Genomic DNA, 17,334 nt, shown 5'->3' with positions numbered 1-17,334 from the left:
GCATTTCATGGTAAAGTCTACACCTGTTGTATTCGGCACATGCAACAAATACTTGTTTTATTGTATAGCTGACTGTAAAGAGCGAATGTAAATCATAAACAAGCAAATGACAAGCATGTGTGTCAGAAACACTGACATAACATGGTAGTTACGTTGTAATAACATGGTAGTTACGTTGTAATAACACAATATTGAGCGAAAACCAGAGTCACAAAATGTTCAGCATACCCAACATTGACAATATCCACTAACAACTTAGGATACAGTAACCAAACTAGGACAGGCTTGACTGATAATTGTTCTCTGCAGGTCCTCTGCGTCAGTGCATGCAGAAATCCCTGGCCTGTACTCTGTGGCTCACTGACCTCTATAACCTCATGCAAGGCCTTCTGCCTCTGTAATGGTTACTTTTATTACGAGCTAGAGAAAGAGTGTAGGTTACCACTGGGAATCAGGATTCCCTGTGTTTTTTCTTTACTATTATGGAGTCAAATCCATACCTTAAATCCAACATAAGCTGCCTAGACCCTGACACATGGAAGGTTATTTTAAAAGAGGACAATGGCTTTTGTTCATCTCATTCACTGTTGTGCAGTGTGGCTGTCCTCCAATGACCACCACACGACCAACTGAATCCATCACAGTTGCCAACTTGCTAGAGACTCTGTGGGGGGATTTTATAATGACAAGGCCAAAACAATGACACTTCAATAAGTCACTGTTTTTACAAGTTGCAGTTGGACTCACTTTCAATTGAAGTATGCATGGAATGTTGTTTCAGAGAGTAATTTGTAGCAGTAAAACAAGGGATTATTTACCTCTGGGCCAATTTGACTGGAGCCTCCAAGTAGCAAGGCCAGTAAGGGGCCAACACTGGTCTGTGTCTGATGCTCATTTAGAAGTTGAAATGTTATAACATGCTTAACAGTATCTCTGACACATAGTAGAGCAGGTTAGGCATACCAATATACTGTCGCTGTCTCTTAGCTGCTGCAACAGGCCTGAGAAGGGATTGTTAATTTAATGACAAGACAGTAGTACTTCCACTGACACACATAGGCGACTCAAACTCGGACTTACCTATTGAAACAGATGATGATGCATTAACATGCACGACCGCAAATTCCTGAATTGAGGAGTGAATAGGCTGGTTGATTGAATAACAAGTGCAGGTCCAATTGCTAACGTTGGCTAGTAAGCTAGCTAGCAAATTCAAGCCAGCAGTAGCCTGGCTAGCTAGTTACCTCAATAAAAATGTTCAGTTAAATGGCCTTACAAACACTGCTTGATATGAAAGCGCCATATCTATGACTGAGCAAGTCAAATCCAAAACATTATGGCTCGTTGTCAAGTAACATTACACCTTTCCCTGAAGCAGATTGTTTTTTTCTTCAGCCAGGCGTATGGCTATGTATGGTCCACCAAAGCACCAAGATTTTGTCGTCGCCTCTCTCCTAGTGGTCATTTGTTCATTAAAATGTATTGTCAAATATTCATTGTCCGAAAAAACGCTTGTTTCGCTTGTTCAGTAGCTAGCTAGTGTTGCTAAACTCGCCGCTGTCAAGTGCTCTGCTCACTGGACTCGACTCTCGCTGAATCATCCACAACCACATGCGCACTGCCACTGGTCTCCTTAAACCTGTCCCTAGACAAAAACAGTTAGCACTGATACATTGTGGGAGGCAACAAGTCTGACTAGAAAGATCTTTAACTAAACCAAGATAGACCACAGCCTGTCGTGTGAAATGGGAACAAATTAGTCATAGTGGGCAGAACAAACAGGAAGGTGGGCAGAGCCAAGCACGAGCTAGCAAGATCCTATTGGCGCGTTCTAGCAAATAATTAGCATATTTCCGTTAGGGAACGCCTACTCTGAGAATCGAATGTGTGCAATAACTCAATTCGCCTTTTCACTCCTAAACAACGAAATGTTTTACACCTTTTGCAAAGGGTAATGCCTACAAAACTTAGTTCACTCTGTTCATAACACATTTTAGTTTTGCAATCAGAAAACTGTATTGACATCAAATGTTTATTCGATGAGAAAATGTGCAGAAAATCCATCTCGTTCTAATTTCTCCCACTGGGCTGGTAGTGAGTGAATTCGCCAAGCGGATGCTTCACATTTATACATCCGGTGAAATGCAATATAAGATTTTTTTGGAAGCAATAAAGGATTTATTATTCGAACGTGTCAAATATCCAGCTTTGCAACAGCCCAGACTAATATCTAGGTTAACAGTGTTTTCACATACTTAAATAATAAAAAAAATAGGGAAAAAGAAACTATGAAAACCAACCAAAATCCATTTTAATCACCAAAATGAGCCCAAAAAAATTCTGCAACTGCAAATGTCAACTTTTCAACTGAGTTTACCATTCATTCATCAAACGTCATTAGCTGTGATTTGGACAGCAATAACACAACATAGTATGGTTTCCATTTGAACGTGAATCCATAACTGAAACACAGTAACAAAGGCTATAAAATAGTCTGTAGAAAACAAACCTTAAAAGGCCCAATGCAGACTTGTTTTATATCAATATCAAATAATTTCTGGGCAACAAACCTTACTATAATAGATTTTCATTAAAATTGACAAATTGCTTTTAGAAAAAAAAAGTTTCTGAAGCAATAATTTTGCTAAGAGTTGTCTGAGTGAGGGGAAAACTGAAAACTAGCTGTTATTGGCAGAGAGGTTTGGAACGCTTTGTTATTGGTCTATTAACCAATTTACCTCATGTTGATGTCACCATGGAAAGCACGAAACTCCCACCCATGCAAAATTGCTGATTAGATGGTCATGTGTAAATTGTATTTTCAACCAGCAACTATCAGGAAATAACACAGATTTTTATTTCATCAGCTATTGTACAATATGATATAAACACAGGAACATTTTATTTTGCCTGCACTGGGTCTTTATGAAACAAGTACATGTGGTAAACAAATTAAATCTGACTGATGTTGTGAAAGTACAGGCTAGTCAGCCAAGCGGTTCTGTTATAATACATAACCTACAGCTTTTTCATAGCCCAACCTCCAGATTCAGTTTTACAGGCTTTTTCCAAATAATATCAATACATCTCTGGCTGCAAAATGTTAGCTATATGCTTATTTAAGCTAAATCACCTATCTTATAAAAGTTGCATGATTATATACAGTATACACTAACATTACGTTATTTAACATAGGCATATTTGGTTTCTGCGTTTTACTAGTTTACTTTTCATAATTGCTTAAATGGGAACAAAAACACCTAGCTCCTGACAGCAAATCCTATTTCATAAAAAAAATAAAATAATAATACATTTTTGCTCAGGCTAAAATCAAGTTGAAGTGGGTTCCCCTAGCGATTAACGTGCCAGGCTTCAAGGCTCTCTTTAACAGCAACGCAAACGACAACAAAAGCCTCTCAAAGATTGAAACCGTTTGCCCATCACTATGTTAGGTTGAGGCATAAACACATTTGTGCATCTTAAGATTCCGTTTGTCTGAATACCTCTTCCCACATTTATCACAAATGTACTGTTTCCCTCCTGCGTGGACATGCCTCTTGTGTGTTCGGAGATGACTGCCCTGACTGAAGGTCTTTCCACAGATTTCACAGCTGTACGGCTTCTCTCCTGTATGGATTCTCTGGTGCAACTTCAGACTGTTGGCATTGTTGAATCTTTTCTCGCAGAAGCTACACTGGAAAGGTCTCTCGTTAGAGTGGGTGCGTCCGTGAGACATGAGACTACTCTGCTGACTGAAGGTCTTGCCGCATTCTGTGCAGATATATGGCCTCTCTCCAGTGTGGATGCGCTTGTGTATTTTAAGATTCACCGATTGACGGAATGTCTTGCCACACAAGTCACAACTAAATGGTCTGACGCCTGTATGAATCCGCTGGTGGTTCTTCAGATTGACAGCGTGACGGAAACTCTTCTCACACTGAATACACTTGAAGGGCTTTTGTCCAGTGTGAATAAGTTGATGGGTCTTCAGTGTTACAGCGCGTGTGAAGCCTTTCCCGCACAGTAAACAGGTGAAGATTTTCTCTCCCGTGTGAATTTGCTGGTGTCTAGACAGATTTTGAGCCAGGTTGAAGCTCTTGCCACACACAGTGCAGCTGTAAGGCTTTTCGCCCGTGTGGATTATCGAATGGGTCTTGAGGTGCGCCTGCTTGCCGAAGCATTTCCCACACACGCCACATATGAAGGGCTTCTCACCAGTGTGGGTGCGGATGTGATCATTACAACTCTGTTTGTGGGCAAAGGCTTTGTTGCAGAACATGCACACAAACGGTTTCTCGCCAGTGTGAAGTCGCTGGTGGGATTTGAGGTTACTCTGTGTGGAGAAACTTTTCCCACACTCGGTGCAAATGAAGAGCTTCTTTTGGGCAAACAAAGTCTCCAATAGGATGTCTGTGGGGTTCACCAGGGGGTCATCGCTAATCATACCATACTGGTGCTCTGAAGAAGAGTTTCCTGCAAAAGCATCATCGGCAGCTCCTGTAAGACATGCATAAAACATGTCCGTGAACAAAATAGCCATGAAAAAATATAATCTCAGGTGGCAGTTAATACTATGATATGGGCTGATCTTATGTACCGTCAAGACACAAGTACTTGCTTTATGCTTACTCTCTGCAATGGCTCCCAGGTCTATTTGCCCATGCTCGTCTTTGACAGAAACAGCCAAGACAAGGGGAGATTCTGGTGTGTCCACTTCCTCCACATCTGCAGACTACCAGCACAAACAGATTGAATAGGTGTGAAAATTAGGAGCATAATTGGATCATATTTTAGAAATGGCACAGACTACAAACATTTAACGGTTTGTCTATTGAAACCAGCCAAAGTGTTTGCAGAAACGATTACATTGTGATAATGGCACCGGAGGGGATGGCTGCCGTTTTATGGGCCCTTAACCAATTACCTCAACTAACCGGTACTCCCGCGCATTGACTCTGTACCGGTACCCCCTGTATATAGCCTCGCTATTGTTATTTTACTGCTGCTCTTTAATCATTTGTTACTTTTATTTATTATTTTTGGGGGGTATTTTTCTTCAAACTGCATTGTTGGTTAAGGGCTTGTAAGTAAGCATTTCACTGTAAGGTCTACACCTGTGGCTCAGCTGGTAGAGCATGGTGTTTGCAACGCCAGCGTGGTGTATGTGCAACGCCAGGGTTGTGGGTTCGATTCCCACGGGGGGCCAGTACAAAAAAAAAAATGCATGAAATGAAATGTATGAAAATGTATGCATTCACTAATGTAAGTCGCTCTGGATAAGAGCATCTGCTAAATGACTAAAATGTAAAAATGTCAAATGTATTTCAGTGCATGTGATAAATCAAATTTGATAACAATTCCATGACTTTTGAAGCAATCTGCAAAGAGCTTACCTCCATTGAAACAGTTTGCTCCGCAGTTTTACCACTTCCGCCATAAGAATGTTCCTCCGCTGCACCAATGAAAGAGAAGTGAGGCATAAATAGGTCATTCTTCTTCAGGTGAAGCTAGTACTTTTAAGTTCTTATTGTAGTGCAACAGATAAAGAAATAAAAACATCTATTACTTACCCATTCCTCCAACTGACAGAATATTCAAGATGCTCGCTTGTGGTTTGGCTTTTTTCCCTCTATGGCCTTTGAAGGACTTGGATTCAAAGTCCATCAAAAACTTTGTATCATCCACAATTTTCATTATTTTACCCAATGCCTCATTGCCCAGTACCTCCATGATTGTGGCAAAGTCTGTCTGTAAATGAAAGAGATAAGCAATGTATTATTTCAAAACATACCATGAATAGATTGAGGGTGGCTATTGTATTCATGCATGCCACTTTCCATGGTATCTGCCACCTGTAACTGTTCATAAACATGATGTCCTATTGGACAACTGATCTGTGTTAAGGGAAAAGCTAACGTTAACTAGCTTGCTTCAGTATCCTAGCCAGCTGCTAGGCCTTTCCTCTCTCAATCATGGTGACTTACCATCTTATTCTGACTCTCAGTCTGCAGTTTTGCCGATAATTCTTCATCCTCGCTATTCCCCTGGGTCAGTTCCAGGCTGAACACGAAAACAGAACTGTCCTCTACAAGTTTACCCAGTTCGGCCACCGCCGCGTGAACAAGGGTCTCCATGACAGAGGCCAACTGGGTCTGCAACGCGATGAAATTTGACATTCTGTTTGTTGGTGTTTATCACGACCGTAGCTAATTGACCACTCTTTCAGATGAGCATTTATGAAATATTAAGATAATACCACATACAGGTGACGCTAGTACATCAATACATTTGATTAATTAGGAGTACAGAGACTTTTTTGTGAATGTGCTCACACGGAAGTATTTTGTGAACTCCAAACTTGTAGTTCCGGTTTAGAAGTGAGTTGAGTTTATTAAAGAGATAGCTACTATATTTTCAAAGCTACCAAGTTGTACATTACCTTATACAAACACACAGTTTTTTTTTAAATACTTGACGTTCCAGAAAACCCCATACGTTTATTTACTTTGGCATTTAAACATTGGGCATCTGGTAATGAAGTGCATTGAGAATCTTTGAAGAGGCTGTTTCGAAAACCTGTGGGGCGCTCATATGAATTACACGATGACGCAAATACCGCGCCAAATTTTGTAGAGAGGTGCTTGCTTGTTGACAATTGGGAGCTAGAAAGGTACCGAGCTAGCTATCCAAAAGACACGGACACAATCACAATAATAACCTGTCGTTCACTTCAGTCAAAGGACGCGTGAGTTGGGAGACATTGTTATTTTTGTTGGTATGTCTAGTCGGAATAGCTAGTTCCACAATTTATGTAGGTAGAGGCCGGGGCCAGTTCCAGTATCAGTCAGATATTTACGTTAGCTAGCTAGCATCAGCTGCTCGCTAAGTAGCGCAATCTAGCTAGCTAGTTAACGTTGAGCGGCAAGCTAAATTATTGAAATTGACAGTCACGTTATTGACGACTTTGTGCCTTTGGTTATTGTTTTGGGGAAGTGAATTGGAGATAGACGCTACTGACTGGGTAGAAAGAGAGCCAGAAGAGTAACGTTAAGGGGGATAGCGTAACGTTAGTTGGCTAGTTACATTAGCTATATCACTGCCAGTTAATTCCACACACATTGTTTACATTTTATGTTGCATTTTTCTTTATTTGTCCTAGTTGCTAGGGGAGGCAGACATGGGTTTACTGGATCACTGTGAGGAGCTGTTCAAGACGTCAAACCTTTATGATGTAATCGGTGTCACAAATGATGCATCGGAGGCAGAGGTTCGACGGGGTTATTATAAAGTCTCACTACAAGTCCACCCTGACAGATCACCAGGTGACGGGCAAGCCACTGCCAAGTTCCAGGTAGGCAAGACAACACTTGCATTCAAAAATAATGTGTGAATGTTTATTTACCTTTAAAACCTTGGTTGATATATCGGGAGGAGCAGGTGTCCGATGATCAGTTTCTGTCCTGTTTGGTATCTTGATGTGTTACTAGACTCTAGGGAAGGTGTATGCAGTCTTGAGTAACAAAGACCAAAGGGCCATTTACGACGAGCAGGGCATAGTAGACGAGGAGTCCGACTCACTTGACCAAGATCGTAACTGGGAAGAATATTGGAGAACAATGTTTCCTAAGGTAGGACTTCAAGTTATGCATTTTTTTTACCCCAGTGCAAGTTACAAATGGATACATTCAGTGCCTAGTGAAAGTCTTCACATCCACCTTGCACAGTTTTTACATTCTGCAGCCTTAAATTAAAATCTCAGCTACAATGAATTAACACTGTACATTCAGAAAGTCCCAGGCCTGGACATGATCAGTTATGTCAAGACTGTGCATTCTCTTTGCAGATCACACTTCAAGATATCCTGAACTTTGAGAAGTCCTACAAGGACTCTGAGGAAGAAAAGCATGATCTGATGCGGGTCTATGAGGAGCACAAGGGCGACATGGACATGATCATGGAGAACGTGCTGTGTGCCACCCAGGAGGACGAGCCACGGATCAGAGCCATCCTCCAGTGCGCCATCGACTCCAAGGAGCTGCTGGCTCACAAGGCTTTCACCAACGAGAGTGCTAAGAAGAAAAGCAGCCGCAAACGCAAGGTGTGTGAACTAATCCACCACTCTATATATATCCCTCAGTGCATTTTGAGACATAGCTAGTTGATACAGGTGAACATCAGTATGGTCCCCATTGCAGCTGTCAATGTTTGTGTCATTGTGTTTCCAGGCCGATAAAGAGCGTAAAGAGGCAGAGGAGATGCAGAAAGAGATGGGCCTGAACAGCGAGGACAGCCTGGTGGCCATGATCAAGGTGAGACAGTTAGTTGACCAACATGGTACAACGTAACTGTAAAACCATTACTGACCTTTTTTCGAAGCTGCCATTGGTTATGTGTCTCTTATCCCCCTCCTCCTTTTCTTTTATTTCAGAAAAATCAGAAGTCAAAAGAGGCAGGCTTTAACAATTTTATGGATAACCTGGAGGCAAAGTACTGCAAGAAAAGACCAAGCTCCTCCTCAGGAAGGAAGGGAAAAAAGTGACTTTTTTTCTAACTCACCTCTGCACTGTTGCTAACAGTCATCTGTTTTCATTATATGTTATGATTAAAAGTTGATCCTGTGCAAAGACAGTTCTTGAGATTACTCTGTCATAGTGAAAGATGATTTTCTGTTCATAAGTCACTTAGGACCTAAACATGGTCTGATGATTTGAGTGGCAGGGGATGTGCCTATATATATATGGGGGGGTGTCACTATGAAAGAAGTCATATGTATATTTTCAAGATAAAAAAATAAATAAAAAAAAAATAAAAAGATTTACTTAGTCTTATCATACTAGCTTCTGTAACCAGTGGCCAAATGCTCATGTAGCAACAACACATTATCAAGATATTGTGATGTAATGTTGCCGATTGGTTTTATGTATAGCCCTTAAGGATTATTTTATTTTCCACATTGCACTTAAATGTATTTGGTTTTTAGTCAAAAAATAAAAGCGTCCAAAACGTTCATAGTCTCTCTTGGTGGCAACTGCAGGCTTAAAATATGTAAGTTTAGGCTTTATGGTTTTTTTCAGTTAGTTTCTGTACATACACCAAGTATGATATTATTACAGTACTGATACACTTATTGCAACAATTCACTTTGTAAATCATTTTGAGAATCATTGCAATACTGTGGAGGTAGTTACAGTATTTAAACAAAATCATCAGTTTAAACTTCATAAAGGCCTAGTGATCACACAATTAAATGAATGCAAAAATGTCCTTTACATATTTTATATATATATAATAAGAATAAAAAATGTTAGCTATAAGCCAAGCCCTTTGATGGTATTACAGTATCTATTGAAACACAATGTCCTGGTCAAACACTTTTTTTCCCTCAAGTGAGATGTATTTCCTGTCAGTTCCCCCCATGTCTACTCTGGACCTGTATGTTTCATTCCCGTCTGTGTGTGTTACCAAGCACTTAACAGTACAGTGTTCCTGCCTGGTCTTCTAAAATCATCTGTGTGTTGTATTTGCAGCTTTGATGCTGTCTGTTGTCCACCCATCTGGCTATGATTTGAGGTGTTGTAGATTGGCCCATTCCTGGATCAACCGGTTAGCTATGGCATAGCTTGGTGGGACCCAGAACACAGTAGGTTCTCCTTTGTTGTTCCGTGGTGGTGCCTTGATCGTCAGCGCCTCTTGGACTTCCTCTAGGCTGAACCACCGTGCATCCTCTAACTCCACCTTATCCACACTGACCTGTTAGGCAAAGCAGTTCAGATCAGCAACGTACGATTAATTCAGTTTTCAACATATTTTATTTAAATATACACTGTATTGACATGGAAAACATGTAACATAAAAATAATATTTTCTTTATATTGCGCTTTTTATTACAAGTATAATCTAAAAGTCTCCTTAAAAACAAAATGAACAAAAAACAATTGAACAAAACAAATGTAGTGATCTGGCAGTTCTTGGACACTAAATGTACAACCATGGATAAGCAGGGTTGGATTACCGACCTGATTTTATGTTTGAGTAACTGAAATAGCATATGAACCCTGCATTAACCATGACAAAATGTGTAGAATTGCAGAAAATGTGCTTTAAAACTGCAACACTTTATCTCTGGCCCATGGGAAAATGTATAGAATTGCAGGAAATTAGCTTTAGAACTGCAAAATATTCTCTCTGCCACCCAGAAATAGGCCAAAAAAATGTTTGGACCTAGGCCCCAGATTTGGTTAGTCCAGCCCTGTGGATAAGGCTTCGTCTAGATGTCTTGATCACACTCAAGCCAAATGAATGTATGAACACAGAGAAAGTTAGAATAGTGAGGCAGCCATTGACTGACCTGTGTCTCGTTTGGGTTGACGGTGGCGTGACAGGCCACCATGAAGGAGCTCTGTGGGAAGGGCCAGTGCTGAGAGCCTGAGTACTGGATAGACTCTACCTCCAGCCCCACCTCCTCAGCTATCTCCCTGCGGAGTGCCTCCTCCATGGTCTCACCTGTTGACACATTCAGGAACCTATACCAGTGCTTATGCTGACAGTAATATATTAGTCTTAACAAGTACAGTTATGGATAAGTGAGTTACATCTCTCAGGCTGTTTACACCTGGGTAGCATATTAGGACTGGATGTAGCCTATGTAATAGACATGTTATAAATAGTCAATACACATGCCTCGTTGGTTTGAAATGTGCAGCATGAGACTCACCAATGTCACAGAAGCCTGCCAGTGCACTGTACATCCCCCGTGGGAAGGTGGACTGCCTCCCCAGCAAACACCGTTTCCCATCAGACACCAGTACGATCACCACCGGAGACATCTGTAGAAAAACAAACGACACAACAGAACTACTTTTCACTCAGCTTGGGGAAATGTACTAACTACTCTATTTCATGATGAAAATCCAATGTGATATGAGAGCTGTTAAATAGCTGATTGACCTTTTATATTTGCTAGATAAGCCCCGTTTCTTACCTTAGGGTAATAAGTGATCCCACTGCTGTGACACACACGCTGACTGCCAGACTGGTTCCTTTGGGTGGGCTGCCCAGTGGAGCTGCAGAAGCCATTGGTCTGGTGCCAGCGAAGGAGAGCCTGCCCCTGACGATCAAAACACACACCCAGGTATTATAGCAAACACAGAGAGACACACGGTATAACACAATACTAGAAAAACAGTGCAACACTAGATTGGAGACTTGACTCCAATACCCACTCTGGCTACAAGCGGTGCCTCAGACCCTCTCAGTAGGAAGAAGGCTTTCCTCAGGTCTACGAAGGTTCCTCTACACAGCTCCTCCACAGCAGCCTGCTCTATCGCCCCTACAGCACAGAGAGACAGTCGGTCAACCTGTCATCTGACCCAAGAGACACAGAGGATAATGGACTGTAGGTGGAGAACAAGATGGATTATTATTCCAGATGGGAATTTGATGTACCAACTAACTGTATGTTCCATGAAGTAATGTATTACATGTCTGGATGTTCTCGTACCAACATCAAAGGAGAACTGTGCTTCGTTCTGTTCAGTGCAGTTGATGAGAATGGATTCCTTCACCATCTCCTTGTCCTCTCCAAGCTTTTCCAGAATCTCTTCTACATCTGAGAGGAACAAATGTATTTCCATGACGTGCATACTACATGTTTGTGTTGGTATACAGTGAGGGAAAAAAGTATTTGATCCCCTGCTGATTTTGTACGTTTGCCCACTGACAAAGAAATGATCAGTCTATAATTGTAATGGTAGGTTTATTTGAACAGTGAGAGACAGAATAACAACAAAATAATCCAGAAAAACTCATGTCAAAAATGTTATAAATTGATTTGCATTTTAATGAGGGAAATAAGTATTTGACCCGCTCTCAATCAGAGAGATTTCTGGCTCCCAGGTGTCTTTTATACAGGTAACGAGCTGAGATTAGGAGCACACTCTTAAAGTGAGTGGTCCTAATCTCAGCTTGTTACCTGTATAAAAGACACCTGTCCACAGAAGCAATCAGATTCCAAACTCTCCACCATGGCCAAGACCAAAGAGCTCTCCAAGGATGTCAGGGACAAGATTGAGACCTACACAAGGCTGGAATGGGCTACAAGACCATCGCCAAGCAGCTTGGTGAGAAGGTGACAACAGTTGGTGCAATTATTCACAAATGGAAGAAACACAAAAGAACTGTCAATCTCCCTCAGTCTGGGGCTCCATGTAAGATCTCACCTCGTGGAGTTGCAAAGATCATGAGAACGGTGTGGAATCAGCCCAGAACTACACGGGAGGATCTTGTCAATGATCTCAAGGCAGCTGGGACCATAGTCACCAAGAAAACAATTGGTAACACACTACGCCGTGAAGGACTGAAATCCTGCAGTGACCGCAAGGTCCCCCTGCTCAAGAAAGCACATATACATGCCCATCTGAAGTTTGCCAATGAACATCTGAATGATTCAGAGGACAACTGGGTGAAAGTGTTGTGGTCAGATGAGACCAAAATGGAGCTCTTTGGCATCAACTCAACTCGCCGTGTTTGGAGGAGGAGGAATGCTGCCTATGACCCCAAGAACACCATCCCCACCGTCAAACATGGAGGTGGAAACATGCTTTGGGGTTGTTTTTCTGCTAAGGGGACAGGACAACTTCACCGCATCAAAGGGACGATGGACGGGGCCATGTACCGTCAAATCTTGGGTGAGAACCTCCTTCCCTCAGCCAGGGCATTGAAAATGGGTCGTGGATGGGTATTCCAGCATGACAATGACCCAAAACACTCGGCCAAGGCAACAAAGGAGTGGGTCAAGAAGAAGCACATTAAGGTCCTGGAGTGGCCTAGCCAGTCTCTAGACCTTAATCCCATAGAAAATCTGTGGAGGGAGCTGAAGGTTCGAGTTGCCAAATGTCAGCCTCGAAATCTTAATGACTTGGAGAAGATCTGCAAAGAGGAGTGGGACAAAATCCCTTCTGAGATGTGTGCAAACCTGGTGGCCAACTACAAGAAACGTCTGACCTCTGTGATTGCCAACAAGGGTTTTGCCACCAAGTACTATGTCATGTTTTGCAGAGGGGTCAAATACTTATTTCCCTCATTAAAATGCAAATCAATTTATAACATTTTTGACATGCGTTTTTCTGGATTTTTTTGTTGTTATTCTGTCTCTCACTGTTCAAATAAACCTACCATTAAAATTATAGACTGATCATTTCTTTGTCAGTGGGCAAATGTACAAAATCAGCAGGGGATCAAATACTTTTTCCCTCACTGTATACAGGTAAATCTCTGTTGAAAGTTGTTCCTGTCAAGAAATGCCCATTTCTATTATGTCATTACAATAATGTCACTCTCAATTTAGGGATTGTGAAGTGAGAGGGGGCTGTCCTTGTTATATACAGTTAGTCTCAATCCTAGCTTCAATGGCACTAATCATCTGGCCATACAATACCTTTGGTCTGGAGAGCTGGGAGCTGGTATATTCCACTGTCAGTCCACCGCAGTAGAGGAGCCAGTTTGTGATAGAGGAAAATATTCCCAGACTGCAATGCTGCTCGACACGCCTCATCCTCCTCCTTTATCTTATTCAAGTACCTAAATCAGACATGCCATAACTTTAGCATGAATGTAATCCCATTCAACCGTTATCTAACTTGCAGTATGTTTATTAAATGGGTGAGTATATCTGACAGTTAACTGAACTGACCTCATCCTGGACACATAGCTGGCGGAGGACCGTGAGACCATCCACTTGGGTCTGAAGAGAATCCTCAGTGGCTGGAGCATGTTTAGGGTCCCACAGATCTAGACACAATGAAAACAATTGGTCCCAGGTGAGTTGTATTGTGTATTACATCTGAAATAATGAATGCAATACAAATAAATATTATATGTAAACAAATAAAAAATAATCAAGGTGAAACACAAAGTAGATGATAGTGGAAACTGTCTTTGCAGCACTGTTCTGGCTTGACCAGAGGGCTGAACTCTGGTTCCAATGAAGCATAGTCTGCCAAAGAAGCCATATCGTGGTGAGTTCTAGTAAGAAACATTTCGTTTTAAACATAATCAAATAAATGCAGTGAAACCACATCTCAGTCAATTTATGTACAAGTATGTTATTGCAGTCATGTTCTTTGCATTTGAGTGTTGTCCTTCACGTATATGTTCATGACCAATCGCATGTAGAGGACAGTGCACTCTGACAGTAGCCTACACGTTGTTCCGACTCTTTAGGACTTCAAAATGGAGGTTGTTTCGTAATATCTACTATGTGCGGCACAAGTTCTTGCCACACCATTACTAGGCTAAACTAAACTGAAAACGTGATACCGTAAGCCAAAATAAATCTAAATCCACCTTGCTTGCAGTCCAAATCCTCAAACGAAAAAAATAGAAAGTGAAAACAACTTGCGTCAAAGCACAGAGACCAAACGTGTCAACAGACAAAGCGCGCAGCGACCTCTGCCACTGACAGAGGGTATGTCTTCTCTGTAATAGTGGAGTCAAATATAATTCTCCCTCATTCATCTGTAGTTTACTTGTTTTTTATTGGAAAATGGCAATGGATAAGATTATTTTGTTTTGTAATAATTAACTATCAATTGATTGCATTTTATTGATGGAAAAACAAGATCCAATAACTAATCACTTTACTTTTCTTCTTTTCAATTGACATTCCAGTCTCTATTCACATTTTTCAATATGCTGTTTTAGCTGGAGTTAGGCCTGGACTACAGTAGTATTCCTCACCTGCTACATTACTACATGTATCCTTACCATTGACTGTATGATCCTTCACAATTATATGGGTTTTCACCTGCGATAAGAATAATAATAACATTTTTTTTCAATAATAATATATAGACTACCAGTCAAAAGTTTTGACACACCTACTCATTCAAGGATTTTTCTTTATTTTTAATATTTTCAACATTGTATAATAATAGTGAAGGCATCACAACTATGAAATAACACATATGGAATCATGTACTAACTAACAAAGTGTTAAACAAATCAAATCAAAAAATTTGAGATTCCTCAAAGCAGCCACCCTTTGCCTTGATGACAGCTTTGCACTCTTGGCATTCTCTCAACCAGCTTCACCTGGAATGCTTTTCCAACAGTCTTGAAGGAGTTCCCACATATGCTGACCACTTGTTGGCTACTTTTCCTTCCCTCTGCGGTCCAACTCATCCCAAACCATCTCAATTGGGTTGAGGTCGGGTGATTGTGGAGGCCAGATCATCTGATATAGCACTCCATCATGCTCCGTCTTGGTCAAATAGCCTTTACACAGCCTAGAGGTGTTGGGTCATTGTCCTGTTTAAAAACAAATGATAGTCCCACTAAGCGTAAACCAGATGGGATGGCGTATCGCTGCAGAATGCTGTGGTAGCCATGCTGGTTAAGTGTGCCTTGAATTCTAAATAAATCACAGACAGTGTCACCAGCACAGTACCCCGACACCATCACACCTCCTCATCCATGCTTCACAGTGGGAACCACATATGCAGAGATCATCTGTTCACCTACTCTGCGTCTCACAAAGACATGGCAGTTGGAACCAAAAATCTCATTAAACCAAAGGACAGATTTCCACTGGTCTAATGTCCATTGCTCATGTTCCTTGGCCCAAGAAAGTCTCTTCTTATTATTAGTGTCCTTTAGTAGTGGTTTCTTTGAAGCAATTCGACCATGAAGGCCTGATTCACGCAGTCTCTTCTGAACAGTTGATGTTGAGATGTGTTACTTGAACTCTGTGAAGCATTTATTTGGCCTGCAATTTCTGAGGCTGGTAACTCTAACGAACTTATCCTCTGCAGCAGAGGTATCTCTGGGTCTTCCTCTCTGGGTCTTCCTTTCCTGTGGCGGTCCTCGTCAGAGCCAGTTTCATCATAGCGCTTGATGGTTTTTGCGACTGCCCTTTAAGAAACCTTCAAAGTTCTTGAACTGTTTCGTATTGACTAACCTTCATGTCTTAAAGTAATGATGGACTGTCGTTTTTCTTTGCTTATTTGAGCTGTTCTTGCCATAACATGGACTTGGTCTTTTACCAAATAGGGCTATCTTCTGTATACCTTGTCACAACACAACTGATTGGCTCAAATGCATTAAGAAGGAAAGAAATTCCACAAATTAACTTTTTACAAGGCACACCTATTTATTGAAATGCATTCCAGGTGACTACCTCATGAAGCTGGTTGAGAGAATGCCAAGCGTGTGCAACGCTGTCATCAAGGCAAAGGGTGGCTACTTTGAAGAATCTCAAATATAAAATATATCTTGATTTGTTTAACACTTTTTTGGTTACTACATGATTCCATATGTGTTATTTCATAGTTTTGATGTCTTCACTATTATTCTACAATATACTTTTTATATATACACTGAACAAAAATATAAACGCAACATGCAACAATATTAAAGAGTTTACTGAGTTACAGTAAATTAAAGGAAATCAGTCAATTGAAATAAATTCATTAGGCCCTAATCTATGGATTTTACATGACTGGAAATACAGATATGCATCTGTTGGTCACAGATACCTTAAAAAATAAGTATCTCTGATGGGCATGGATCAGAAAACCAGTCAGTGTCTTGTGTGACCACCATTTGCCACATGCGGCATGACATTTCTTTGCATAGAGTTGATCAGGCTGTTGATTGTAGTCCCACTCCTCTTCAATGGCTGTGTGAAGTTGCTGGATATTGGCGGGAACTGTAACACGCTGTCATACACATCGATCCAGAGCATTCCAAACTTGCTCAATGGGTGACATGTCTGGTGAGTATGCAGGCCATGGAAGAACTGGGACATTTTCAGCTTCCAGGAATTGTGTACAGATCCTTGCAACATGGGGCTGTGCATCATCATGCTGAAACATGAGGTGATGGCGGCGGATTAATGGTATGACAATGACCCTCAGGATCTCGTCACAGTATCTCTGTGCATTCAAATTGCCATTGATAAAATGCAATTGTGTTAGTTGTCCGTAGCTTATGCATGCCCATACCATAACCCAGCAGGTAGCCTAGTGGTTAGAGCATTGGGCCAGTAACCCGAAAGGTTGCTGGATCGAAATACCCGAGCTGACAAGGTAAAAATCTATCTTTCTGCCCCTGAACAAGGCAGTTAACCCATTGTTCCCCGGTAGGCTGTCATTTTTAAATAAGAATTTGTTCGTAACTGACTTGCCTAGTTAAATAAAGGTTAAATAAATAAAACATTTAAAAAAACACTGCCACCATGGGGCACTCTGTTCACAACATTGACATCAGAAAACCGCTCGCCCACATGACGCCATACACTCTGTCTGCCATCTCCGGTACAGTTGAAACCGGGATTCA

At 41.2% G+C, this 17,334-nt stretch overlaps 4 protein-coding genes across 10 annotated transcripts in view; 1 reads left to right on the top strand and 3 right to left on the bottom strand.

Annotated features, from left to right (window-relative positions):
- Positions 1–1,973, bottom strand: part of LOC106578973 (serine-rich coiled-coil domain-containing protein 2) — a 115,864-nt gene extending 113,891 nt beyond the window's left edge. The window contains exon 1 of one of the 3 annotated variants that reach the window (XM_014158325.3): positions 1,081–1,973. The gene's annotated coding sequence lies outside the window, so the exon portion shown is untranslated. The remainder of the gene's footprint in view (positions 1–1,080) is intronic. The other 2 variants (XM_014158324.3, XM_014158322.3) reach the window with 2 other exon arrangements.
- Positions 1,974–2,833: 860 nt separating this feature from the next.
- On the bottom strand, positions 2,834–6,362 carry LOC106578976 (uncharacterized). The gene is made up of 5 exons (XM_014158333.3): positions 5,985–6,362; positions 5,571–5,748; positions 5,394–5,452; positions 4,630–4,732; positions 2,834–4,497 (listed from the first exon to the last, which is right to left on the bottom strand). The coding sequence occupies exons 1-5, from the start codon at positions 6,174–6,176 to the stop codon at positions 3,449–3,451; spliced, it is 1,581 nt and encodes a 526-aa protein (XP_014013808.1). The 5' UTR covers positions 6,177–6,362; the 3' UTR covers positions 2,834–3,448.
- Positions 6,363–6,399: 37 nt separating this feature from the next.
- dnajc9 (DnaJ (Hsp40) homolog, subfamily C, member 9) lies at positions 6,400–9,007 on the top strand. 3 transcript variants are annotated; one of them, XM_045702427.2, is made up of 6 exons: positions 6,400–6,670; positions 7,160–7,351; positions 7,488–7,628; positions 7,844–8,098; positions 8,226–8,309; positions 8,429–9,007. In XM_045702427.2, the coding sequence occupies exons 2-6, from the start codon at positions 7,178–7,180 to the stop codon at positions 8,537–8,539; spliced, it is 765 nt and encodes a 254-aa protein (XP_045558383.1). In that variant the 5' UTR covers positions 6,400–6,670; positions 7,160–7,177; the 3' UTR covers positions 8,540–9,007. The 3 variants fall into 3 exon arrangements, with proteins under 3 accessions (XP_045558383.1, XP_014013822.1, XP_014013821.1); XM_014158347.3 differs by having other exon boundaries at positions 6,400–6,775; XM_014158346.3 differs by having other exon boundaries at positions 6,402–6,745.
- Positions 8,786–14,462, bottom strand: nudt13 (nudix (nucleoside diphosphate linked moiety X)-type motif 13). Of its 3 annotated transcripts, none has more exons than XM_014158341.3 (9): positions 14,344–14,462; positions 13,691–13,788; positions 13,436–13,578; positions 11,501–11,608; positions 11,223–11,329; positions 10,982–11,107; positions 10,715–10,826; positions 10,349–10,503; positions 8,786–9,750 (listed from the first exon to the last, which is right to left on the bottom strand). In XM_014158341.3, the coding sequence occupies exons 2-9, from the start codon at positions 13,768–13,770 to the stop codon at positions 9,559–9,561; spliced, it is 1,023 nt and encodes a 340-aa protein (XP_014013816.1). In that variant the 5' UTR covers positions 13,771–13,788; positions 14,344–14,462; the 3' UTR covers positions 8,786–9,558. The 3 variants fall into 3 exon arrangements, with proteins under 3 accessions (XP_014013816.1, XP_014013815.1, XP_014013817.1); XM_014158340.3 differs by having other exon boundaries at positions 14,096–14,447; XM_014158342.3 differs by having other exon boundaries at positions 14,201–14,447.
- Positions 14,463–17,334: the final 2,872 nt, after the last annotated feature.

This window comes from Salmo salar, chromosome 19 (genome assembly GCF_965601325.2).
Source record: "Salmo salar chromosome 19, fSalSal1, whole genome shotgun sequence".
In the NCBI taxonomy this organism is placed as follows: Eukaryota; Metazoa; Chordata; class Actinopteri; order Salmoniformes; family Salmonidae; genus Salmo; species Salmo salar.
The sequence above is the reverse complement of the archived record's forward strand: the minus strand, read 5'-3'. Positions and strand labels throughout refer to the sequence as shown.

What these genes read in the sequence shown, in the direction of transcription:
- LOC106578976 (XM_014158333.3), bottom strand. Translation starts at nt 6,176, where the DNA reads ATGTCAAATTTCATCGCGTTGCAGACCCAGTTGGCCTCTGTCATGGAG. An exon ending in CTGAGAGTCAGAATAAGATG is followed by an intron (nt 5,749 to 5,984) that starts GTAAGTCACCAT and finishes TTTCATTTACAG; the next exon opens with ACAGACTTTGCCACAATCAT. An exon ending in CCTGGGAGCCATTGCAGAGA is followed by an intron (nt 4,498 to 4,629) that starts GTAAGCATAAAG and finishes CATGTCTTACAG; the next exon opens with GAGCTGCCGATGATGCTTTT.
- dnajc9 (XM_045702427.2), top strand. Translation starts at nt 7,178, where the DNA reads ATGGGTTTACTGGATCACTGTGAGGAGCTGTTCAAGACGTCAAACCTT. An exon ending in AAGCCACTGCCAAGTTCCAG is followed by an intron (nt 7,352 to 7,487) that starts GTAGGCAAGACA and finishes ATGTGTTACTAG; the next exon opens with ACTCTAGGGAAGGTGTATGC. An exon ending in GGAGAACAATGTTTCCTAAG is followed by an intron (nt 7,629 to 7,843) that starts GTAGGACTTCAA and finishes TTCTCTTTGCAG; the next exon opens with ATCACACTTCAAGATATCCT.
- nudt13 (XM_014158341.3), bottom strand. Translation starts at nt 13,770, where the DNA reads ATGCTCCAGCCACTGAGGATTCTCTTCAGACCCAAGTGGATGGTCTCA. An exon ending in ACAGTTCTCCTTTGATGTTG is followed by an intron (nt 11,330 to 11,500) that starts GTACGAGAACAT and finishes TCTGTGCTGTAG; the next exon opens with GGGCGATAGAGCAGGCTGCT. An exon ending in GGCAGGCTTCTGTGACATTG is followed by an intron (nt 10,504 to 10,714) that starts GTGAGTCTCATG and finishes ATGTGTCAACAG; the next exon opens with GTGAGACCATGGAGGAGGCA.